The sequence below is a fragment of the Rhinoderma darwinii genome, chromosome 3 (genome assembly GCF_050947455.1).
Source record: "Rhinoderma darwinii isolate aRhiDar2 chromosome 3, aRhiDar2.hap1, whole genome shotgun sequence".
Lineage (NCBI taxonomy): Eukaryota > Metazoa > Chordata > Amphibia > Anura > Rhinodermatidae > Rhinoderma > Rhinoderma darwinii.
In genome coordinates this window covers 48,965,643-48,992,952 of record NC_134689.1, presented here as the reverse complement: position 1 = coordinate 48,992,952, position 27,310 = coordinate 48,965,643, and the positions used below count along the sequence as shown (strand labels likewise).

The 27,310-nt window shown below is 44.1% G+C and overlaps 1 protein-coding gene across 1 annotated transcript; it reads right to left on the bottom strand.

The window, feature by feature from the left end:
* Window positions 1-4,027: 4,027 nt before the first annotated feature.
* On the bottom strand, window positions 4,028-27,310 carry PPP2CA (protein phosphatase 2 catalytic subunit alpha). The gene is made up of 7 exons (XM_075856337.1): window positions 26,847-27,310; window positions 14,474-14,683; window positions 13,343-13,516; window positions 8,535-8,624; window positions 5,561-5,722; window positions 5,301-5,419; window positions 4,028-4,926 (listed from the first exon to the last, which is right to left on the bottom strand). The coding sequence occupies exons 1-7, from the start codon at window positions 26,946-26,948 to the stop codon at window positions 4,854-4,856; spliced, it is 930 nt and encodes a 309-aa protein (XP_075712452.1). The 5' UTR covers window positions 26,949-27,310; the 3' UTR covers window positions 4,028-4,853.

Here is a 27,310-nt window from a genome sequence, read left to right as displayed (position 1 = left end):
CTGTTCTGTATTTTGTAAATATAGGACTATGGTCACTGTGATAGATTTATCACAGGGACCATATGGTCATGGACCAATTATAACTGTCCCTGATCAGTTTCTATTTACAGGCAGAAAATCTGCCTTACACAGACAGCGCATGCACCATTTTTTTTTCTTCCAGCAGTTGGGGGTTATGGGGGAGGGGGCAAAATCGGTGGCAGCGGGGGCCTAACAATTTGTTTTTTTTTTAATCGCCGCTCACCAAACATGTGTTGAGATTATAAAAAAAATAAAACCTCATACACTGCAGCACGCAAACAGCGGTCCCCAGTCACTGCTCCAAACCCCCAGCTGCCGGAGGTAGCTGAGAGCAGAGACATCCCTCCTCAAAGCGCCTCCAATTTATTCTGAAGCAATGCTGTAAAAAGGCAATTGCATCGGAATAAAGCCCGTTAGCGGCCGCCATAAAACACTTATGGGCAGTCACTTACGGGTTAAATCCCGTGTTTAGAAGTGGGTAGACCAACTCCAACAAAATTTGGTGACCATTCCCAGGAAAGGGGGGGGGGGGACGGACAGGGACATTCTGTGGGCTCTATTCTACTATCCTCCCCCTTCTAAATCTGTTGGAGCGGTCACAGAGCTTGTAGCGTTTCATGCTGTACCTTGCCCTCTTACCTGGCAGGTACTGGTGGAACTGCAGGTGCCTCTTAAATTGAATGAGGAACTCATCCACTGAAATGCATTTAGTAGAGACATACAATTTAACATAATTGGTGCACAGTTGTATGTTGTGGGGGTGACCCAAGGACTACCACTACGGAGGATGGGTGTGGGGGGGGGGGGGTTAATCACCCTTTCTGCCAGTGATCAAGGGGTTAACTGGCATTTTATGGCCTGAATCTTCCTGAGCTGCAACAGAGCTCCCTCTCACAAAAGGAAATGAGGCGGCTAGAGTGCAGGCTCCGATAAACCCCCACCACGTGTCATAATGCTGTGATTGGTCAGTCGCATTTACTGACCAGCCACAGCGACTTAAGACTTGGTAGACTTAAATTGTACTATGTAAAATCGCCTTATCGGGCAGACGAGCGTTAATATAAGACTCGTTGCCGATCATTCCCTTGTGTAAAAAGGGCAGCGATCAGCAGATAAACAAGCAATCGCTCGATCTGTTGGTCGTATCGTTTTAAGAAACTAAAAGATTATAGTTGTCGGCAGCACATCTCCCTCTACGGTCAAGTGGTTTAAAATTGTATTTAGCCATTTGTTAGTCATCAGAGAATGGTAGGTGCCTACTGTTAGATTACATCAGTGATGAGACCATGTGGTTTCTGAAAATTGGTTGTATAAGATTAGAAAAACTTGGCTGTATTTTTCTGAAAACCACAACAGTCTTTGTCTATGGGCTGTATGTGGTGTTGCAGCAGCTCACCCTCATTCACTTAAAGGGAATGCGTCGCTAGAAATTTTTTTTCTCTTCAGTTAAACAATTATTTAAGTGATCACACATTGTTTTACATTTTTTCACAAGTCAGGAAATATAAATTAGAATCTAATTTATAACATTTCCATGTGCTGGTCACTAGAGGGAGCAGTTACCAAAATTGCACCATGGTCAATGTGGTAAAGCAACCTCATTGATTTATGCTGCAAATTTGGGGTGGACACTAGTGTCCTCACACAATCCCCCCTCCCTTCTTCTGGCTAGTGCCAGGCAGGAGAAGGAAGGGTTTGAATCTCCAAACCTCTTACACGGTGTACTGCCATTTTCTGAGCGACTGCACAGTGTAGGAGGATTAGATACAGGGCTCAGCAGACAGTATCACACATCACATACACGAACATAAATCACCTGCAGCTGGGTCTACGCTCCTATTCCTTGCGCCTGTACATATGCCCGGAAGCCGCGGCCGGAAGTAGTTATCTGACTGTCCAGCAGCGGCTTTGGTTCAATTGAAAATGGCACCGGATTTCGCTCTGCGAACGAGCTTCGTTTTGGCCTGTGTGGGAGCGGCTCATGCGCCGTTCCCACACAGATGGCGTACGCTTCTGAGAATGGGGTTGTATGTGCCGTATTCCATTTCAGTATGTGTCGTTAATCGACAAAGATTAAAAAAAATGGCAGCCCCCATAGAGAAGTAAAAACAAATAAAATTTATGTTAATATTTTAAAAGCGATATGATCAAAAAAATATATATTTCATGACACCTTCCCTTTAAACGGGGCTGAACTGCAATACCACACAGGCAATGGACAAGAACGGCAGTTTATGGAAGAACACAGCCATGTTTTTCTAATCTCAAAACCCTTTCAAACATTTCTAGGAAAATGTTCCCATTCAAGACTCATTGTATACTTTCATATAAAAATCAGTTTTCTCCATTTCCCCAGTTAAACACAAAACTGCAACAAATAGGGCATGGTGCAGTATAAAACGTGCATCTTCACAGCTTTCCAAGACACAAGTCCAGTAAGGCCCCATGCACACGACCATGCCCATAATAGTCTACGACTACGGGCACGGCCGGCGATTGCCCTCCATATGGGAGCACAGCCCGCAAACGCGAAGTATGGGAGCACGGTCCATAAAAAGCAAAAAAATAGGCCATGCCCGTCCTTCTGCAGAGCCTCTCTACGCCACGGACCCCTTCCCGTAAATATACGGGAAAGTGTCAGTCGGCTGGGTTTGTAATTGCGGACAAAATCTACGGTCGTGTGCATGGGACCATAGTCTGATCACCCTGCTCCAGAATTGCTGACTATCAGGGGCCTGAAAAAATAACAATGCCACATACAGGAGATGTAGTGATCGGCATACTAGTTTTTCCCAAAAACTGATATAACCAACAAGTAGCTAAAAAGTTAATACATTCATCCACTTGTGCACCATTCTATGCAGATTTATATCTACTTGCCTGAGGATGTTGCCAACTGAGGCATAAGAGGATTCTAGAAATACAGCCAGAAGCTGCAACAGTGTAGCACCCACTTGTACCCTATAACTGGCAACAAAGCAGAATTTATTTTTCATTCTCATTTTTTATGTAAATATTTCACTGCTGCATTCGTAGTTAAGAATACCTGCAGACTGAAACATAACCGATCAGAAATTAGTCCCTGTACGCATCACTTAGTGGGAAAAACTTATCACATGTACGTTAAATATAGGTTATGAGGGATGCCCAACAGCGGCATCCGTCACCCATAGACTTATAGCATCCGTTTAACATTTACATCATGAGAAACTCATGACGTATGTTAAACAGGTACCATTCTAACCTCGGGGTGACTGATGCCACTGTTGGGCATCCGTCACAGGCAACTGTCACCCATAGGCTATTATAACATCTTATCATGAGCTGTTAAACTGATCTATACTTTAAACGGATACCTGGGACGTATGCCACACAGTAGAATATGTCCCCCATAGGCTAGAGTTTTGCAAAAATATTTTTGCAGGATGCAATTGTATGGAAGAGTTTGGTCTGTTATTCCATACCAAAAAATAAGGCAGCCCGGTGGAGGCCAAAAGGACAATTTTTGGACTCTTCAGGCTAACGGAGCACTTTGGACATATTTAGTACGTACATCAGCTTTCCTGGCATACACAATAAATTTAGGGGAAAAACATGATTTAAACAGGGCCTTATCTTAAAGCGTACCGATCGTATCAAGAATACAATGTCTTCTACAGCTTTATCTTTCGTGTGGAACCTGCAAATTTAGGATCTTTTATCACCTCTGCTGGTTTCTACAATGCACTGTCCATGCCTACTGACTGGACGGGCTGTTGCTGGTAGGTTTCTCTCATCGTGTCTCTGCTTCCCCTTGTAGTTTCCCTCCTGTTCTTTCCCACCTCCATTGTCTTTGCAGTGTAACTTGATTTTGAGGTTTCCTGACATTTAGAAGGTGCCTGAAGATAATGAAAGGAGAAATCCAGGATGCTGGAAATTAAGGAAGATGCCACATCCCCCTCAAAAAGAAACAAAGTTTCATGTATTTACACGTACTGCCAATTTATACAAAAAAAATTACGATGGGTACGCTTTAAAACTTTATTTGTTTCTGGAGCCCATTTACAGTTCCACAAACCTTGTCTTTGCTTTTCTCTTGTAGAAGTAAATTATAAAGAACAAATTAAGTTTCACATCTATGAAGAACTTCGTTCACAAGTTTATTATGAAAAAAAAAAAAATTGCTGCCTTGGGTTGCAACATTAACAGAAAATGTTCTGTCAAAACTAATCTTAAACAACGAACAGCGACGGAGGCAAAAATAATGTAAATGGAAAGAACAAACAACTGTGGACTTTTGTGAAAAAAATAAAAATTAAATTAGATTGTTTTCCCTGAAAATAAACACATATCCGAAGTCACAGAAGAGGCAATGTAGGCCTTGGTACTTATTCTGTAAAAGTCCTTAAATCCCTTCACACTGACGGAGGAAGCCCAAAAGGCTGCCAGCCCCCCCAGGGAGCTAAAGGGTTTTCCAGACTGTCTATCCTTATCTACAATCATGCCAAGTAAAGCTACCGCTAAATGGAAAGTTAAATTGTATTCACGAGGTGTTAATGTTAACATCTTAATTTTGTTGCAGTCTGAGAAAGCAAAGGAACTACAAGTAGTGCTATGCCAGAAAACTGGTTTTTCTTTGACAATGTCACTTCAGCATGCAATGAACGGGTCTTCTAATGTGGTCACGGGCGGTTGAGATGAGAGGCTTTGCTTTGTATATGGCACATCTTTTGGTCCATTTGAGAACAGTACGTGTGACAAATGCTCTCTCCTGACTGAAGTTACTGCTCCTCTTCTCGGCTCCCAGGTCAAAATCCTGCTTGTGGCAATACTGTACAAGTGTAAAATTCCATTTAAAGGAAGTAGTCTGGGGTGCGGCGGGTCACGTGTGGTTCTCCTCTGCGTGGTGCTGGGTCAAACTGCAAGCTGGAGGGGGGGAAAAAAAAAAAATGTATTACTATTGAACCTAGTCCAGAACTGTAGCCAAGGACTACCTGCACTCCCTCCGCTCACCCAGATAAAAATCAAAATCCAATACGCCTCGCAGTCCAGCATTCTATACACGCCTGGTACAATGACTGTTGGGACTAGTTCACTTTGTGGTGGATGTCCATGTACATCACAGAAGTTATAAATTAGTCTTTGCTCCTCCACTTTATAAAGTATTAACTCATGTTAAGAGATTAATGCAACAAATACTAAGCAGGTATTGGACGTTTAGATTTTATATGACATTGTGAAATCCAATGCTACTACATCTGTAAAAAGTGTGCTATGATACATTAAAGAGGTTTACTTACAATGAATATTTCAGAGTGTCATCAAGTTCCATTATTGCAGCCTGGTTACCGCAGCGGTAACAATAGTTTGGAGCACTAAAAATAGTCACTACATTCCGGTCATGGCACCAGTTGTATCCCTGAAATGACAACAAAAATAGTTTGAACTCTTGTTGCTCCCACGCACATTGACAAGTGTTATGGTAAAATCTGGTGAAAATGAATCAAAACTAAAAAGGATACCCAGACATAGGACTAACATAACAGTAATATTCTTTTACCTCCATCACCAACTGATGGGCTCTAGAAACCAAGGTAAGGCCATTGGCATGGTTGAACGTTTCAGAGATGTCTTGTCCAAAAGTGTATCCAGCACCTCTAGGAGAAATACCCCATCCCCCACGGTCGTCTGGATCAGACCATAGCAAATCACACATTGGGCCCTGAATGGGTAGAGAAAAATAAAAAACTCAAATCAAAAACACACAACTGAGCAAATGCTGAATTTTTACAAACTCAACACCACCTTGGAAAACTTATCCTGGGACAAGTCATATACACTGAGGGGAAATTTGATTTAACAGTTAAGCTACCAAAAAAAAATATGTAAAAAGTTGCCCTAACAAGTGCATCACATATTTTTTGTCCTAATAAAAATCAGATAGTGAAAATCTTTTTTCTAATCTGTTTTTATTGTAGATCTTGCTATTGTCTTTTCTGTACAGGATTATGGGGGCAGCCATCTTGCCTGAGCTGCTATTAACAGCATTTAGAGATATGCTTTACAGCAGCTACATGGACCATAGAAACCTGTGAACATAGTGACTTCTATGGGAGAGTTTTCTAGGCATGCTGTGACCTGTGCAGGTCATTGTGCAGGGGGTGGGGGGGGCTGTGTCCATCACCTTATGTCTATGGTGGCTCCTATGTGCTCTATCTATGGATGTTACTTTTCATTGTAATCCTGCATGTGATGATCAGATCACTTCTCAGGAGGTATCGCTACAGAACAGGAAGTGTCAATCTATTGGGGGGGCTCGGTGGTCAGAGTGAAAACTGCAAGATTTTAGGACTATTTTTTAATATAAAATGGCAGAAATTAACAAGTAAACATATTAAGACTTTTAGATAAACTTAACAAAAACGTAAGGTATTTCTGTTGACACATTCCCTTTAAATGTAACAAGTTTGTTTAACCACTTACAGGAGTTAGGCTACATTCAGACGAGCATGTCAGATTTGCGCGGGTAAAAAACCTGCAGTTTTTCCTTTGTTTCATGCCCGTGTATTGCATATTGGCATCAGTGTGCTTTACGTGTGGCACGCATTATTCATGTCCATGCACTTTATTTTTAAATTATTGCTCTGAATGTCTATGTAACGGATGTCGTCCGTGTATTTCACACACCCATACACAATGGGCGACCAGCTGTGCAAAAACGCACCAATATAGGACATGCAGTGAGTTTCATGCAACGGACACACGCTGTGTGAAAACTCACGCATGTCTGAATAGCCCCATTGAAATGAATGGGTCCGTGTGCTGTCAGCTATTTCAACGCACAGCACACGGATGAGTATTACGCTCGTCTGAATTAGCCCTTATAAAGTTATGTTAATTTCACTTCACTGGTATTCATATATATTTTCAACATTTATGCCATATTTACAGGATGGGCGACAGGTGTGGGTTCCACATCTCGGATCCTTTCCTATCAGGAAATTATGGTATTACCCATAAATGTTTAAAGAGAGTCTGTCAGATGCTCAATGGCTACTAAGCCAATACAAGCCCTGTGTAGGGGACTTAAACACATGTGTGAACAATACCTTTGTGGCTGCAGATAGAAGTGCAGAGAAAAAAAAACACAAAAAAAAAACCTTGGGTCACATAACAAAATAAGCCTGCAAGTACCCCAAAGGCAGTCCTAAGCCGAGCAAGTCCTCTGGCTATTGAGTAAACCCTGCCCAACATCTTGACTGCTCCACCATTCGGCTACGTCTGTGTTCAGAACTGAAAACTCACGCAATCAAGACCAAGGTGGAAGTGTTGGGCAAGGTTTGCACACAAGCACCAGAGCACCTGCAAATTTCTCTGCACTGCTAGGTCTATCTGCAGACAAAAAAAAAAAAAAGTAAGTTTGCATGTGTTTAAGTCCCCTACCCAGCTCTGGTATTAGTAGCCAATAAGCATCAGACAGACTAAGCTGTCTATAAGACGGAAATAAGACGTGCTTCGGATTTAAACTGGAGTATTAAAGAGGCTCTGTCACCAGATTAGAAGTGCCCTATCTCCTACATAATCTGATCGGTGCTGTAATGTAGATAACAGCAGTGGTTTTTATTTTGAAAAACGATCATTTTTGAGCAAGTTATGAGCTAGTTTAGATTTATGCTAATTAGTTTCTTAAAGGCCAACTGGGCGTGTTATTACTTTTTACCAACTGGGCGTTGTACAGAGAAGTGTATGACGCTGACCAATCAGTGACCAATCAGCGTCATACACTTCTCATTGTTCCAGCCCAGCATGATCCGCAGCACAGAGTGATTGTGCAGTGAGAGAAGCTGGGCTGGAACAATGAGAAGTGTATGATGCTGATTGGTCACCGATTGGTCAGCGTCATACACTCCTCTGTACAACACCCAGTTGGTAAAAAGTAAAAACACGCCCAGTTGGTCTTTAAGAAACTAATTAGCATAAATCTAAAATTGCTCATAACTTCCACAAAAATGAGTTTTTCAAAATTAAAACCACTGCTGTTATCTACATTACAGCGCCGATAAGACTATGTCGGAGATAGGGCACTTATAATCTGGTGACAGAGCCTCGTAAAAAGATGAAGAAATTTAAACAGAGGCTAAAGTCCATCCTGTAATCTACACCACTGGTACTATCCAATAGGGGGCAAAAATGGCCTTGTTGCCCATGGCAACCAATTAGAACTCAGAATGCATTTAGTAAACTGTATTATGATTGGTTGCTATGGACAACAAGGCCAATTTCTGGTCAATCGTTCTCATAATTAGGGCAAGCGATACCATTCTGGCCGCAGATTTTAAAATGCCATGATAAATTGTACCACAATCAATATTGTGGTGCGTAAGGGGTTAAGGCCTCCTTACTCAGATACCAGGCATTTTTACTGTGCCCACAAGATCACATACATATACATCATTGGAATGCCTTAAAGCATTTCTCTTATGTACACTTGTTTCTGCACTAATTTGTTAAATAAAGTTTGGTAAAATATATACCTCATGTGGTACTTCTTGTAGGCGGTCAAGTGCACGGATATGATCCAGTGTGTCTATTGAAGGCGACAATCCACCGTGTAAACAGAAGATCTGTGGATGAGGGAACAAATTGTAATTGACATTTCCTGAAGACTTATAAAGCAAGTTTTGTTGTGGTGCTTTCCAATACTCCACCACCATTAAGGACCATTTTTCGGGCTAGCAGTAAGACATCAAACACTTCACAGCTCATAACCTGCATCCTAGGCCAACATTGTAGTCACCACATTCTATACTAAGTAAAGATTAGCCAACCATCCCCCTCCCAACATTAGAAGGGTGACAAACAGGAAACCACAAGAACAGGACAGCATTGTATCACAACCTTCAGGATGTGGACCTTTGAAGTATAAGCAACATTCAGACACTGGAACCGGGATACAACCAACGGAAAACATGGAAAAGTACTGAAACTATAATGTAAACCATCAGTTTCTGATCGCAAGTAAAAAGGATAGCAATAGACCCATTCCATCAGCCTCACTTCCCCATGTGAAATAAAAGTCCTCTTATATGGCCCGTCGTGTGCCACGTAAACAAGCGCCCATCAACAAGACTCGTTTGCTCCTTTCACAAGAAGCTAGTAAGGGGAGAAGCGCTCGTTACTCCGATTACTCGTCCCCGTGCATTACCATCGTGTCAGGGAGATGTGCTGCCGACAACTAGAATATTTCTAATATTTACACACCATTTACCGTGTGGAACACCTTTATTCAGCAGGTCATTACAATTTCGACAATAACAAATTTATTATTATTATATTTTACACAGTAAAAACTTTTTCAAAAATGGTTTGTTTGTCTCAATATTTCACTTGGTTCCGGACCAGGCTGTTTGGTTGCTTTCATATTTTTATACACAAATTTTGCTATTTTAGAACTTCTAGGCTTAGGCTTTATTCAGACGAACGGGAAAAACGTCCGTGTAAGGCGCGTGATTTGCATGCGCGTTGCACGGACCTATATTAGTCTATGGGGCCGTGCAGACATGTTCGTGATTTTTACTCAGCGTGAGTCCGCTGAAAAAAAGTCACGACATGTCCGTTCTTTGGGCGTTTTGCGTGAATCACGCACCCATTGAAGTCAATGGGTGCGTGAAAACCACGCACCCATTGAAGTCAATGGGTGCGTGAAAACCACGCACCCATTGAAGTCAATGGGTGCGTGAAAACCACGCATATCGCACGGAAGCACTTCCGTGCGAACAGCGCGATTCGCGCATTAGCTGTCAAAAGGATGAATGAAAACAGAAAAGCACCACGTGCTTTTCTGTTTACAAACATCCAAATGGAGTGTCATAATGATGGCGGCTGCGCGAAAAGCACGCAGCCGCGCATCATACGGTGCTGCCCCACGGAGCTGTTAAGTGGTTTTTGCGCGCGCAAAACGCCGCGTTTTTGCGTGCGCAAAAACGCCACGCTCGTGTGAGTGAGGCTTTAAGGTTTGAAAATAGTAAAAAAAAAAACAACAAAAAAAAAAACTTTACTTTTCAGCTAATTTTTCTCTGGTAATAGTTTTAAAAATACATTTTTGTGTCATTGTCTACCATAAATGTTGAACTACTACACTTTTTTTGGTGGGTATTTTGTGTGTTTACTTTTTTTTGGCGTTTATTGTAAGATTATTATGGCTCGTCCCTCACATGTCAGAAAATACCACTGGGGACTTTATTTTTTATTTTTACACCAGCCCCATATACAGGGGAAATCAGCCCGCTTATATAGTGACAAGTCACTAATAGGGCAGTGCTGAGTCTAGTTATACCCAGCAGCAGCCTACCACTAACGGCATCCCGGCAATCATGTGACCAGTCACATGTTCACCGGGACTAGGGTTATCACGATACCAGAATTTGGACGACTTCAATACTGATATTGTGTAGTATTGCGATTTCCCATAACCAAAATGTGCCTCACATTAATAGTAATTAACCATCATGTCTCTCAATCATAATGAACAAAATTGGGTTAATGTGTAGGTTACATGATGGGGTTAATTACGGTTAATGTGAGGCACCATGGTGGTGGAGCAATCTACTCAGGTGCACTTTTTTTTTTTTTTTTTTTAAACGGCCATGAAAAACTAATGGCAAATGGATGACAAACTGCCATTAAAAATGGCTAAGAAATGGATGAAAATTTGGAGACGCACTGATGCAAAGCGGCAATGAAATACTGAGAGTTGATCAGTTTTTAATGGCCATTTTTTTCCCCCACTGTAACCTAAATTTCTATGATGCCAGGAGTCCCATTCACACGTACTCTGGTCGGGATGGGAAACCCGGCTGACACGGACCGTTTTTCAGTCATGTGAATTCGGCAGGTCAATTTTTTTTAATCATTTTGCTTTTAGTAGACTATTAACATAAATTTTATTTATTTGTGTTCTACTTTTTACTGTGTTCTTACTTTTACTTCTCTATGGGGGCTGCCATTTTTTTCATCTCTGTATGTGTCGATTAACAACAAATACAGAGATGGAACACGGCACATACAACCCCATAGAGAATGCGAACGGGAGCCGTTCCATTCTCTGCAGCGTACGCCGTCTGTGTGGGAACGGCGCATGCGCCGCTGCCATACAGACCAAGACGAAGCTTGTTCGCATATCGAAATCCGGCGCCATTTTCGTGGACCGGAAGCCGCTGCCGGACAGTAAGATGACGACTTCCGGCCATATGTTCAAGGAAGCGAAGGAATAGGAGCCGGGGCAGCAGGTAATTTATGTTTGTGTATGTGATGTGTGTATTATGTTCGTGTTATACTGTCTGCTGAGCCCTGTATCTAATCCTCCTACACTGTGCAGTCGCTCAGAAACCGGCGGCACACAGTGTAGGAGGTTTGAAGATTCAAACCCCTCCTCCTGGCACTAGCAAGAATAAGGGAGGGGGGGGATTGTGTGATGACACTGGAGGTGTGTCTACCCAAAATTTGCAGCATAAATGAATGAGGTTGCTTTACCACACTGACCATGCTGCAATTTTGGGAACTGCTCCCTCTAGTGACCAGCACATGGAAATGTTATAAATTAGAATCTAATTTATAATAGTTCCTGACTTGTGAAAAAATTAAATAAATCCAAAAAGTGTAATCACTTAAATATTAATTGTTTACCTAAAAAAAAAAAAGAATTTCTAGCGACACATTCCCTTTAATGTAATTTATGTAAAACCCCATCGTGGGGTTGGAACTGCACAGGGTCCTGCTCAAACCTGCCACTAGAATGTAATCTCTCCCAAAAGTATCTGCCTGGCCCTGCTGCAATTTACACTGCTCTCGTCTGCAATGTTGGAGACCGGCTGAGGTGGTGACTGGCAGAGAGGGATGTTAGTGCATGCAGCACATCATTGATCACAGATTACAACTTCAGTGTTGCCGACAGGGAACAGGTTAACAATCAATTAGATAGACATTTTTTGTATTGTGTTTATGATAAAGTATTTGCAGAGGTTAAAAGTTGAAGTTATGTACAATTATGTCAATAAATGTTAGAAAGTTTTTTATATAAAGAAAATGATCTATCAAATGATCTCTTGGTATTCCTGTTTAACAGAATAGAAAATCAAGATTCAAAATCGAAAAATTGCCCATAGTGTTGAAAAACCATCTAATTTTATTTTGCTAAAATCACCCAGCCCTACTATGAGGGTTAAATAATGTAGTAGTTATAAATGGGGGTCGTTACGGGCGCGGCAATACCAAATAGGTTTAACTTTTATTACCCATAAAAGCATTTTTATGTATCAAACAGTAAACTTTTTTTTAGTCCCACAAGGGGACTTGACTATGCAATTTGATGGCTTTTATGCTTCCGCATTGCAGTGTGTTATTGCTCGTCCGTGTAAAACTGACAGGCATCTATTAGGCCAGGCATTCACAAAAGGCAGACCTGGGGGCCTTTGCTAGGCCCCCGGCTGCCATAAAATCCATCAGGCACCAAGCGATCGCATCGTGGGGTGCCGATGGGATGAGAGAGTGAGCCCCTGCCCTCTAAAGCCACACAGATGCGGCAGTTGCCATGGACCGCAGCATCTGAGGGGTTTAAACTGGCCGGGCTTCAGAAGCAGAGCGCCTGATTCAGGGGAAACATCTTCTGAAATGCCCTCGTGAAAAGGCGGCGCTTCAGAAAAACTATACAGCGTGACCGCCTTAAAAAATACACTATACCGTGGCCGTTAAGGGGTTAAAATCTATGTCTAGAATTGTGATACTGGTTTTCCTAAAACCAAGCACATGATTATGCTGGTGTCACGGCTTCAGTTTCCAAACTGGATTTGACAGATCCAGTCATCCCACATTACAATATCAGTCATGATTCAGAGTTTTCTTTTTACTCAAGAATGGTGAAGCATGCCAGTCCCATCATAAGAAACAGGACAGGAAAAACAAGTGTTAAAAAACAAGACCTACTAATTATATTTGGTTATGGTTTCCATAGTTAGGCCATGGAACTTAAGGGATCGCATCAAGACAATTCCAAATAAAACAAATTTGTCTATTATCGGAGTCCAGTTCTGAAATCCCAGAACGGCAGATTTATGGGCAGCCGCAGCCTCCTCTGGTAATTCCACTGCAGCAGCAGAGGCCGGGTAAATGTAGTGTTACATGCCGGCCATTTAAACAAAATGGCAGATCACGTATTATATGGCCGAACTACTAAAGGCTCACACTGATGTCTAGATTATCTAATCATGCTTAGGACATGGTGAAACTACACGTTTAAGGCCATTTCCCTAGTTACATTAGGTGTGTGCTATCGGCATAACCTTACCTGGCCATCCACTAAGGCAGTTAACGGAAGGTAATCAAACAGATCAGTAAAGTATTTCCAGACGTTCGCATTTCCATATTTTCTCAAACATTCATCATAAAACCCATATACTTGTGTAATCTGTCTGCTTTCATGATTCCCTCTAAGAATAGTGATACGTTCTCGATAACGAACCTGAAAAAGAAAATTATAGCCATTCGTTACTAAAAAAAACAAAAAACAAAACAGGTTTTCAGTAAGAAATCCCAGAGCAAATCTGAGGGTACATTCACATGGGAAAGTGTTCATCTGAATGGTGCGTGCAAAAATAAAAAAAATCCCATTCACATATGATAAACTGATAGTCGCATAAATTTTTGAAACAAATCTGCCGTGTGTGAATATATCCTTAAAGGGGTCTTCGCATCTTGGACATTTATGGCATAGCCACATGATTTGCCATAGAGATCCGATGGATGTGGGTACCACCTTGAGACCCACACCTTCCCTGACCCCTGTCTGGCCGTCTGTCGCTGGGCTCCAGTTACTGATGAAGTGGCCGGGTTTTCTGGAAAAAGCCTAGCGGTTTTTTTTGCTACCCAGTTTCTGAAAACCCCAAAGGAATTACAAGAAAATCCCGCCAACTCCTCCTACAGTGGCCAAACCACCACGGCAAAAGGTAGGACAGGAATCAGGAGGATCGTTTCGAGAAATAAGTGTTGGGATATAATGTGCGACTGCAATTATTGAACACTTAGGCCTTTTTTCGTTTAATTGTACCCCCGACCATATATTATTAACTAAGAAATACCCCTTTAAAGAGGCTCCGTCACCAGATTATAAGTGCAGTGATTGGTCACTGATTGGTCAGCGTCATACACTCCTCTGTACTACGCCCAGTTGGTAAAAAGTAACCGGCCCAGTTGTCTAAGAAACTAATTTGCATAAATCTATAATTGCTCATAACTTGCTCAAAAATGTGTTTTTCAAAATAAAGACCACTGCTGTTCTCTACATTCCAGCGCCGATCAGACTATGTAGGAGATAGGACACTTATAATCTGGTGACGGAGCCTCTTTAAGTGGCCAATTACCTACTAAACATCCTGCATATTCTATCAAGGCAAATGAGAAACATACAAATTAACCATACCTTTAGTGCAACAAGCAGCGTTACAGTTTCAACGGAATAGTAGCCTCTATCGACATAGTCTCCCATGAATAAATAATTTGTATCTGGCGATTTTCCCCCAATTCTGAACAATTCCATGAGGTCGTGAAATTGTCCGTGAACATCTCCACACACCGTTACTGGGCATCGCACTTCTTGAACGTTTGATTCTTTTGTTAAAATTTCTTTTGCCTGTAACACATTACCATCTGGTTAATGGGACAATACAGTTCACACCATGTGTTACCAAAAATATATATGCTTTAAAACACAGCAAAGAGAGCAGCACAGCATAGTAACAGCCATAGCATCACCACAAGACAAAGTTATTAAGATGACAAGCTTCACACGAACACAATACATTACTTAAAAGTTACTAAGTCCCCAGCCATTTATAGCAGCTTCTTTCTACAGCGACTAAGACGCGCCATCTATACATTACACATCAGTTATGCCTCACAGCGGATGCCATTCCATCCAATACATAGACCCCCACAGGCAAAATAAAGTGATGTCATTGCCTAAACACTTAGAGGGTCTGTCACCAGATTTTGCAACCCCTTTCTCCTATTGCAGCAGATCGGCGCTGCAATGTAGATAAGAGTAACGTTTTTTTGTTGTTTTCTTTTAAAACGAGCATTTTTGGCCAAGTTATGACCATTTTTATATTTATGCAAATGAGGCTTTCTAAAGTACAACTGGGCATGTTTAAAGGTATGTACAACTGGGCGTGTATTGTGTATGTACATCTGGGCGTGTATTGTGTATGTACATCTGGGCGTGTATTGTGTATGTACATCTGGGCGTGTATTGTGTGTGTTACATCAGGGCGTTTTTACTTCTTTTACTAGCTGGGCGTTGTGAATGGGAGTGTATGATGCTGACGAATCAGCATCATCCACTTCTCTTCACAACGCCCAGCTTCTGGCAATGCACAGACACACAGCGTGTTCGAGAGATCACGCTGTGACGTCACTCACTTCCTGCCCCAGGTCCTGCATCGTGTCGGACGAGCGAGGACACATCGGCACCAGAGGCTACAGTTGATTCTGCAGCAGCATTTGCAGGTAAGTAGCTACATCGACTTACCTGCAAACGCCGATGCTGCTGCAGAATCAAATGTAGCCTCTGGTGCCTCTCGAGAACACGCTGTGTGTCTGTGCACTGCCAGAAGCTGGGCGTTGTGAAGAGAAGTGGATGATGCTGACTCGTCAGCATCATACACTCCCATTCACAACGCCCAGCTAGTAAAAGAAGTAAAAACGCCCAGATGTAACACACACAATACACGCCCAGGTGTACATAACTTTAAACACGCCCAGTTGTACTTTAGAAAGGCTCATTTGCATAAATATAAAAATGGTCATAACTTGGCCAAAAATGCTAGTTTAAAAAAACAAAAACGTTACTCTTATCTACATTGCAGCGCCGATCCCGAGGAGATAGGGGTTGCAAAATCTGGTGACAGAGCCTCTTTAAACTGGGACAGCCTGTTAAGTAAAAGCTGATGGGAAGCATCTCACCTGACACCTCCCAGCTATTTTGAATGAATGTGGGGCCACAGCCAGCGTTGTGCTGGGATAGTGGAGAACTATAGATTGGGTGCACACATTCCCGCTATGATCGAAAGGTTTTTACCTATCGAGAGATCTCTACATGTACACAAATGAGGCAGCAACCCATGGTTAAAGATGTTGTGGTAGCGCTTCAGAATTAAACATAGCTGAACATGATCGTCGGGCCAGCCACTAAGCCCACAGCGAGTTCTTTAAAGTGGAACGGAAGAAATGTTTAACCCCTTCACGACTGCCATACAGCTATATACGTGCCAACTGCCGATGCCCCGTGCAGTTGTCACATATATAAACGTTGGCAGCCTGGAACAGGTTTTAATGAGTGCAGTTTCTTTATGAGCAGCGCTGCACTCATGTCTGCCGTGGCTTTTAGAGCCCTGGAATACAACACCCACTGTAGATAGCGCCATACACAAGCCCCGCAAAATCCCCTGTAGATAGCGCCACCTAAGCTCCTTTCACTTTCCGTTGCGGGGTTCACCCGACAGAAACCTCAGACGGAACCCCGGAGCGGAAGCGAACGGTGATGTGAACAGGCCCTAACACAAAAGTTTTGTATTTTTTTAAGCTGGTTCACAAAAAAAAATAATTCCAAATTCTACTGGACCAACTGCCTATTTAGAGACCGGCAGCAGCTCCAGGAGCGACATCATAAGGGACACACTAGGCGGATATGCTGAGTAAAACTACACAGCTTATCCGCCCCGGTAGCCGCAGGGAATTCCGCCAGCAAAACCGCACCAAATAGTGGCGCAGGTTTCGTGAGGCGTGTCCGCTGCGGGAATCCTGCAGGGAAAAAAAGTTTAGACTTACCCCGGCTGTAGTTTAGGTGACGCATCTCTCTCTTCTGAACTTAGCCACGCCTCCTGGGATGACGCTGTAGACCATGTGACTGCTGCAGCGGTCACATGGGATGAAACGTCATGACAGGAGGCGGGGCTGCGCTAAGAATAGAGGATCGCGTCACCAGGACTACGGCCGGGGCAAGTCTAAACTTTTTTATAAATTTAAAAAAGTGCCTTTTTTTTTTTTTTCTCATGTGTGATTTTTGCGGCAGAACCGCAGCATTTCCGCAACAGAGGAGCAGCGATTCTGCAGAATACATTGACATGCTGCGGCTTAAAAAGCCAAAAAGCCGCAGCATGTAAATATTTTTTTCACCGTGCGGATGAGATTTGTTTAAATCTCATCCACTCTGCTGCGACTGTGATACGCTGCGAATTTTCCACAATAAAATGTGTTGCATAAAATCTGCAGCGTTCATGCCTAGTGTGTTCCTACCCTAAGGCCGGATTTACACGAGCGTGTGCTTTTTGCGCGCGCAAAAACGTGGCGTTTTGCGCTTGCAAAAGGTCCATAACAGCTCCGTGTGTCAGCAGCGTATGATGAGCGGCTGTGTGATTTTCCCACAGCCGCCATCATTATGACACTCTGTATGTTTGTAGCACGTGGTGCTTTTCTGTTTTCATTCATAGCTTATACGGCTGCGGAAGTGCTGGGCGTGACTTTCACGCACCCATTGACTTCAATGGGTGCGTGATGCGCAAACAATGCACAAATATCGGACATGTTGTGAGTTTTACGCAGCGGACACACGGACACACGCTGCATGAAAATCACTGACAGTCTGCACGGCCCCATAGAGTAACAGGTCCGTGCGAGGCGCGTGAAAATCACGCACGTTGCACGGACGTATTACACGATCGTCTGAATAAACCCTAACAATAAGGCCCAGTTCACAGAGTTTTTGGGCCTTGATATTGACTCGGACACTGCGTCAGAATCAGCACCAAAAAACTTCCAAAACCGCCTCCCATTGATTTAATCTGAAATCAATGGGAGCCAGTCGCGGAAAAAAGAAAAAGCAGCACGTCCTTTCTTGCCGCGGTTCCGCCTCTGACCTGCCATCGAAATCAATGGGAGGCAGAAAATTCATTTTTCGCTGCGTTTTCTGTCTGCTGTCCTCAATCGCCGCAGGCAAAAAACGCGGCAAGATAGTGTGGGCAGGTCAAAATCTGCCTCAAAATTCTGTGCGCGGTTCCAGGCGGTCACCGGTGCGCATGCGCGGGAGTTTGCGGGTGCGCGCGATCGGTCGCACGGGCGGCGGTGTTTGACGGCCCCCATGCTACCCAGGGCCGCCATCAGGGGGGGTATTAGGGGTACTAATGTGAGAGGCCTGGCCAAACCTAATTGAAAGGGGGGCCCGCAGCTCATGACATTCTTTTGGTGAAAAAAACGGGCCCCATTGCAGGGGCCTGTTTTTTTTTCTACCAAAGGCAAGTCGCGGCAGTTTGCCGGGCCCCCCTTTCAATTAGGTTTGGCCGGGCCTCTCACATCAGTACCCCTAATACCCCCCCCTGATGGCGGCCCTGGGTACCATGTTATAGTGCTGGACGGAGTACCGTTAACAGGCGGTGCCACGGTAGGGGGGGCCCAGAAAATTTAGCTGTAGGGGGCCCTGAAATTCCTGATGGCGGCCCTGCATGTGACTGCACCCTAAAGTTGTGGGGAATGTCTCAGCAGTCATGGGTGACCTTGTGACCATTGAAAAAAAATAAAAAATAAAAAGTCAGCGATGTAGGTGATTAAATGTTACTGTGTAGCCCCAGCCTAACTGAAAGCAGGTGCTCAAGCAAAAGGTGGAGATTCAATTGAATTACTCTTCACCACACTGGTGGCATGTGGCACAAGGTCTAGACAAATAAGCACTGCACCAGGCGGGAAATGGCAATGGTAAAGGACATCAAGCGATTAAGTACATTAAATACAGAACGTATAGACTTCCATCAAAGTTAAACTACAGTATTAAATGTGGACGTTAGGCACTGCACAATGAGGAGTAGCTCCAATACCAAACAAGCCACAAAGCAGGCATGTTTTACGAGATGTAACACGGACTCCCTGTGCCCAAGTGACTACAACTGGAATGCCAAGTATGTCATGCGAACCGCACCTGGAAATTTACAGAGTAGTGAGACACAAAGCATACCACTTCTCAAACTGAAAAGATGTAATGCCACTTAAAAGGGAAGTGGTCAGGATTTTTATTTTTTTATTATATTGCTTTTAATATGATAGTAACATAAATTTTAGTTATGTGTTCTCATGTTCTACTTTTTACTGTGTTCTTACTTTTACTTCTCTATGGGGGCTGCCATTATTTTTTCATCTCTGTATGTGGCGATTTACGATACATACAGAGAAGGAATACGGCACATACATCCCCATAGAGAATGCGAACGGGAGCCGTTCCATTCTCAGAAGCGTACGCTGTCTTTGTGGGAATAGCGCTCCCACACAGATCAAAACGAACCTCGTTCGTAGAGCGAAATCCGGCGCCATTTTCATGTGGACCGGAAGCCGCTGCCGGACAGTAAGATGACGACTTCCGGCCGCGGCTTCCATTCGTGTGCATGGCCCCATAGGAATGAATGGGGCCGAAATTCTCCCGTGGATTTTCGGGGGAATTGCAGCCGCAAAAGCACGTTTGTGTGCATGGGGCCTAACCATGAAAACCAGAATCACTCTCCCACTGATTTTTTAGAGCTATGGAAAACTGGTTTCCAATACGATAAATCACATATGACACTTCCATCATCTCTAAATAACCGATATGATGGTATTGCTACAAAAAAAAAATAAGATGTCCCTTTGCTAGGATTAGTAACCCATTTGCGCAAATGCGTACCATTAAGACGTAATTGTGGTCTATTGACCGCGATAGAACAGACGTACGCCCAGTGGTCTGCACAGTGTCCGCATCAGGTGCAGCTACAAAGGCCGGAATCAGATGACTGGCAATAGTACTTTGGTATACTGAATATACCAACACATTATATAAGCGATAAGTTTACAGCCTTTTGAAGTGCCCTAGTGGTACTTATAAAAAAAAATAAAGTTCATTAAAGCTTAAAAAAAAAAAATACACGAAAAACAATTGCTTTTTCCCCCCACCCTTAAAAAAAATTCATAAAAAGTTAATCAAATATATGTATCCCAAATGTATTCTATTTAAAAATATGACAAGTCCTGAAAAAAACAAGCCTCCAAACAGCTATATCAAGGGAAAAACAAACAAGTTATGGTCCTCCGAAAGCAGCGATGAAAAGACACTTATATAAAATATAATTCACATGTATTGTACTTGTTACTGAGCCACAACAAATAAGTCACACGTGAAAGAGTTCTAACACTGCATCGGGGGGGATGTGGATGTTACGTAACATCATACCAGTGCGTCATCTTCCACAACGTAGTGCACAGATTGTCACTATTCTCACTCCCAGCCAGCTTCTTTCACTGCAGACACAGCGTGACGTCACCCACAGGTCCTTTAACCTTGGCGTCGGAAGAGGTTGAATTTGCTCCACAGCTCCAGGCTTACGGTTGAATTTGCAGCAGCATCACCATGTGCAGGTAAGCATAGCAAACTCCCTAGAGACAAGCATATTAACCTTTTGGACGCCTTTCAGCCGATGTATCTTCTCTGACCGACGCCAAGGTTGAAGGACCTGTGGGTGATGTCACGCTGTGTGTCTTTAGTAAAAGAAGCTGGGTGGGAACAATGAGAAGTGTATGATGCCGATTTGTCAGCATCATACACTTCTATCTATAACGCCCAGTTAGTAAAACAAGTAAACACGCCCAGTTGTTAAAAACAATACACGCCCAGTTGGAAATCCGAAAAAAAAACACGCCCAGTAGTCCATTTCAAAGCTTATTTGCATAAATATAAAATTGCTCATAACTTGGCCAAAAATGATCGCTTTCCAAAAAAAACAAAAACTTTACTGTTATCTACATTGCAGTGCCGATCACATGCAATAGGAGATAGGGGTTTGATAATCTGGTAAAGAGGCTCTGTCACCACTCTAAGTGCCCTATCTCTTACATAAGGAGTTCGCACTATAATGTAGGTGACAGCAGTGCTTTTTATTTAGATAAACAACCTATTTTTACCACATTAGGAGTGATTTTAGATTTATGGTAATTCGTTTCTTAATGCCCAACTGGGCGTATTTTTACTTTAAACCAAGTGGGCGTTGTACAGAGACGTGTATGACGCTGACCAATCAGCGTCATACACGTCTCTCCATTCATTTAGTCAGCGCATAGTGACAATGCGTTATTCACTATGTGCTGTCTTATACTGACATATTAACGTTACTGAAGTGTTTAGACAGTGAATAGACATTCCTTCCAGACAGGACAGGATGTCTATTCACAATCCCGGCACTTTGTTAACGTTTGTGGTACTTACAGCAGAGCAAGCGTAATCTCACTGTAAATGACAGGTTACAGGGAGATTACGCTTTGCTCTGCTGTAAGTATCAAACAACCGTTAACGAAGTGCAGGGAGTGTGAATAGACCCGTCCTATGCGCAGAGTGAATTAATGGGGAGAAGTGTATGATGCTGATTGGTCAGCGTCATACACTTCTCTCCACAACGTCCACTTGGTCTAAAGTAAAAACACGCCCACTTGGGCAATAAGAAACTAATTAGCATAAAGCTAAAATCGCTTATGTGTTCAAAATAGATCGCTTTTTAAATAAAAAGCACTGCTGTCACCTACATTACAGCGCCGATCAGATTATGTAGGAGATAGGGCACTTATAATGTGGTGACAGAGCCTCTAAGTTGGACAGAGGTGTTTTAGTAAATACTTATATTCCCCAGGAAATAGCTGGAACAGAATTCTGATCTTACCCCATAAAGTACCCCAAGGCCTGGTTTACATCTAAATTGGTCAATCCCATTGTTCTGCAGTCTTTGTTTACAAGCTGCCAGTGATGACGTGCTGTACCAACACGTAACCGATGCAGCCAATCCATGGCCTCAGTGGTCACATGCTGTATTACTGGCATCACCGCTCAACACATTAGATATTTGAAACGGTACTTTACTGAACGACTTGTCGTCCATTGTTGGGTCTGTGAAGGTTGACATTTTGGACAACATCATAAGTTAGAACAACAAATAGCTGATCGATCTTTGTCTTGATTTGGTCTGGTCTTCTATTGATGGGCAGCAGATCTCTGGTTTGGCATGAACGACTTCATAAAACTGCTGACAACAACTGTAAAAATCGAACACGGCAGATCCATTTTTCATGAAGACGCAAAAACAGTCTTTGGGTAGGAGCACACTAGGAGTAAACCGTGCGGATATTCCGCAACAGAGGTCATTCTGCAATACATGAGGCCCCATGCACACGACTGTAAAAACCTCCGTTTTTGCGGACCGCAATAACGGAGCCATTCACTTTCATTGAACACTGACACCTTTCCGTAGCACTACGGAAGGGTGTCAGTGCCGTGGAAATGTTCCGGGAATTATGGAACATGTCCGTTCTATCGCATTTTGCGGGACGTGCTCCCATACTTTGTATGGGAGCACGGCCCGAAAATGCGGCTGTCAGTCAGCGGCCGGCCGTGCCCGCAATCGCGGGCCGTAATCGCGGGCACGGTCGTGTGCATGGGGCCTTAGCAGCAGTGTGGATGAGATTTGAACAAGTCTTATCCACACACCAGAAAACAATAAACATAAATCAGCCAGTGAAAAGAAAAGTCCATAAATTGACCTGCGGCCCGTTTTCTTTAAGCCGCAGCATGTCAATTTATGCTGCAGAATCGCTGCTCGTGTGTTGCAGGATTTCCCCATTGAATTTAATAGGGAGGTAAAACTCGCAACAAAAATGTATTGCAGCCTGAGTAACTGCAATTCAAACAAAAGTCGAATGGAAAAAAAGACTTGAAAAAAAAATGTTTATATTTACCTCAGCCGTAGTCCTAGTGACACGATTCGCTATTCTGAGCAAAGCTCGGCCTCCTGGGGTGACATTTCATACTATGTGACCAATGCAGCCAAAGGCTGCAGGGGTCACATGGACTATAGCTTCATCCCAGGACAGGCCATGCTCAGAAGAGTGGGACGAGTCACTATGAATACAGCCGGGGGAAGTAAAAACGTTTTCTTTATTGCTGCAGGATTTCTGGAGTGGACACTCCACCCGAAGAACTGCAACACAATCTGGTGCCGTTTTTCTGATGGAATTCCCTGCGGGCCCCATGGCGGTTACACGGTGTACTTTTATGCAACATGTCCGCCTAGCGTGTTCCTACAATTCGTTTTTTTTTTTGCATGCAGAATTTCTGCCTCAAAATTCCGTTTGGAAGTTTGAGGCAAATTTTCCTCTCCCTGCACGCCGATTTTCGCAGAGTTATTCGCCCACTGCCATTGAGTGCCGTGGGCATAAACGCCACGAAATACACTTTTCTGCCTCCAATTGATGTCAATGGGAGGTCAGAGGCATAAACGGACAAAGATAGGGGGGACATGCCCTTTCTCCCGTGAGACTGTTTTACCGCTCGCTGGAAAAAAAACACACCTCCGACTGTAATATACTTTTTTTGGCCATCAAATCTCTAGTTTGCGACTAGCATCAATTCACACTTCACAATAGGAAAAAAACCGCAAGCAAACCAAGTCTGCATTTCTTCCACAGACACACAAGTCAATCACAGATACGACAGACTACGCAGCTGCCCACATCGTAGTCTATAGAACATTTAGTCTTATGGACTCCGTTGTGTTTTGTCTCATTTTATTTGCTCGTTTTGATTACTCGTCATTTTACTTATTTTCCTAATTGTGAGGGGGGTATCGCCAACTTAAAGAGGCTCTGTCACCAGATTTTGCAGCCCCTATCTGCTATTGCATGTGATCGGCGCTGCAATGTAGATAAGAGTACCGTTTTTATTTTTAAAAAACGAGCATTTTTGGCCAAGTTATGACCATTTTCGTATTTATGCAAATGAGGCTTGCAAAAGTACAACTGGGCGTGTTGAAAAGTAAAAGTACAACTGGGCGTGTATTATGTGTGTACATCGGGGCGTGTTTACTACTATTACTAGCTGGGCGTTCTGATGAGAAGTATCATCCACTTCTCTTCAGAACGCCCAGCTTCTGGCAGTGCAGATCTGTGACGTCACTCACAGGTCCTGCATCGTGTCGGCCACATCGGCACCAGAGGCTACAGTTGATTCTGCAGCAGCATCAGCATTTGCAGGTAAGTCGCTACATCGACTTACCTGCAAACGCCGATGCTGCTGCAGAATCATCTGTAGCCTCTGGTGCCGATGTGTCCTCGCTCGTCTGACACGATGCAGGACCTGTGAGTGACGACACAGCGTGATCTCTTGAGAACACGGCTGTGTCTGCACTGCCAGAAGCTGGGCGTTGTGAAGAGAAGTGGATGATACTTCTATACACAACGCCCAGCTAGTAAAAGTAGTAAACACGCCCCGATGTACGCACATAATACACGCCCAGTTGTACTTTTACTTTTCAACACGCCCAGTTGTACTTTTGCAAGCCTCATTTGCATAAATACGAAAATGGTCATAACTTGGCCAAAAATGCTCGTTTTTTAAAAATAAAAACGTTACTGTAATCTACATTGCAGCGCAGATCTGCTGCAATAGGAGATAGGGGTTGCAAAATCTGGTGACAGAGCCTCTTTAAGACATTCAGCTCATTTACAGCGGATTCCATAACTCCCATAGCACAGGATGGGGAGAGCTGCGCGCATACGCGGACCCCTCCAATAGTCCCTGCCTGGAATCTGCAGCAGTCACGCCAAGTGAAAAGGGGGTCAGGAGACCCTGCTCTCGAGAGACATTCATGGCATTGTGTGGATATGCAATAAATGTTCAAGTTGGGCAGAACCCTTTCCTGCAGTATAGTGATTCTGTAATAGCCCCAGCAATATGGGGTAGAGCACTCACCCACAAGATACTCCGCCCCTACCAGGGATGCCAACTATCCATAAATTAAGTGTAAAAAACAGATATACACATCTGTGAAAGATCATTTTACTTACAAAGCTGGGGTGGTTGTGTAGGTCAGGGCCTGTTCACATCAGCGTTGGGTTTCTGTTCATGGGTTCTGTTAGACCTTTCTGTCGGAGAAACCCACCAACGGAAAGACAAACTCAACTGCGCTATTGTTTCCGCAAAAACAACAGAAACCTTACGGAACAGAGACAAGCGGAAACATTTGCATTGGAAGCATTACCATTGCAATCAATGGTAATGAAAAAGCGAAGCTAGGCTTCAGTTCACGGGCTCCTCCGACGAGGTCTGACAGAACCCATGAACACAAGGGTGACGCTGATGTGAAAACACCCTCAGGGACCCCTGCACACGGCCAAAGCTGCAATCACGGGGCACGGAGGCCGCAGACCGTCACCCACATTGGCAGGCCTTGCTCCCATTATACAGTATAGGTGCACAGTCTGTAAAATAAGAGTAGGACATGTCCTATTTTTTGCGGATGTTTCTACGACTCAAACACCTTTGTGTCAATATACGGGAACGTGTCGGTGGGCAATAGAAATAAATAGATCCGGACTTGCAAATCAAAGTTAGGCCTCATGCACACGACCGTAAAAACACCCGTTATTGCGGGTCGTAATTACGACCCGCAATAACGGGCTCATAGACTTTTGTTAGCCACGGGTACCGTCTCATTTTCTCACGAGAAGGTGCCCGTGCCGTTAAAAAAATAGAACATGTTCTATTTTTCGGGCCGTGCTGCTATACTTTATAATGACAGCACGGCTCGCAAAAGCGGCCGGCCGTGCTCGTAATTACGAGTCGTAATTACGAGCACGGTCGTGTGCATGAAGCCTTAGGTTCAGGCGCATGGGGCCTTTCCACGTGAAAATACTGCCCTGACGGGTGAGGAAATAATTGCTTGTAACGTTGGCCCATCATAAAAGCGAATTCCATATTTGGAATAGTTTACTGATTTGTAAGCATAGGTGAAAAAAACAAAAACCACAATAACTACGTGACCCCCCAATCCAATACACCGAGTGAAGAAATATTTTAATATAAAAGACTATTTACTAGCGTCATACATTGTAAACCAGGGGCCGTGAAGAGGACGTTCCCCTCCCCCCTCCCCGGAGATGACTGAAGCCACAGGCGGCAGCGCGCCACACAGGAGCGGCCACAGCAGCGAGGACGCGCATCACTACATTCCTGCGGAGGGGGCGGGGAGGAGAGCAGCCGCCATCTTACGAGCTCAGCGGCCACCATGAGCCGGCTAAAATGTCAGCGCTGCTGCTCCGAAACACAAAACGCGCGTAAACTTATGAGCTCCACGTAAATAAATCCCCAGGGGAATTACATACGAAGCATTTGAGGCGCCATGTCAGTGAAGGCATGTGGAAGCTTAGCCCCAGGAAAATGCACTAGGGAAGACGCCAGCGAACGATCCACAGCAGTGGCCGGAGCTCGAGAACTAAAGCGGCACTAGTGGTCCTAGTAGGCGCATAAAAGGAACAGTACAAGACGCCGCCACTGCCGAGCCCATCCCACAGACCTGGGAACATGCGCGGCTCCTATCATGGAACATTACGACTGAGCACACTGCGACCATTATCCCCCCAGAGCTAGTCGTGATGACTATCAGCACGACTCAACAACCGCGGATACGCCGAGTTATGCGTCCCCAGCAACCATCGCTACCCGCAGCGCTTATACGTGACCTATTGTGCGATGCTGCACTGGAATTACGTGATAAAACCGGTCGGTGGCACCCCCAGCACGTCCCGTCTACCAAGCCCATAGAGCTGCACAGCACAGGAAATGTCTACAGGTTACGTGCCCACCCGGCTTTACTACAAAGGACAGGATCACGGGTGACTGACCGCAGCACTGTCACGTGACTACATACATGTCGGTGACAGTTTACACAGCCGGGAATACCCACCTTCTCACACAGGGTCTTGACCTGGCTCTCGGACAGTTGTTTGCATTCATTCAGTTGCTCGATCCATTGATCCAGCTCCTTGGTAAACGCCTTTTCATCCATACTGAGGCTGTGGAAAGCCGGACTGACACCGCTGTGGGCCCGCTAGGCCGACCGAGACAAATGAACTGGGTGTATGAACCACAGAGGCCGCACTCGTTTGTGTCAGTGGAGAGGTGGTTTAATCAAACCGGTAACCGGACCAAGCAGAGGCGAAATCACACCAAACGTACCGCTACCCAGTCAAAGCAGAGAATAATCCGGTAATGACACGAAGCAAAGAACGCCTAATAAAATCGTAGATCTCCCGCAACAAGCGCAGCTTCTCCTCGGAGCGCCGGCTCGCACCTCCCAGCCTCTCCTGCTCCGTGTAATGGCCGCCGTGACGTCATGTACCCCTCCTTTATCGCTATCACCTCCTCCCC

Bases quoted from the DNA above. Each gene is read 5' to 3' on its own strand.
- PPP2CA (XM_075856337.1), bottom strand. From the start codon at position 26,948: ATGGATGAAAAGGCGTTTACCAAGGAGCTGGATCAATGGATCGAGCAA. The intron at 8,625-13,342 runs GTAAGGTTATGC...CCTCATCCACAG, and splicing joins CTGCCTTAGTGGATGGCCAG to ATCTTCTGTTTACACGGTGG. The intron at 4,927-5,300 runs GTAAGTAAACCT...CCCCCCCTCCAG, and splicing joins GACACTCTGAAATATTCATT to CTTGCAGTTTGACCCAGCAC.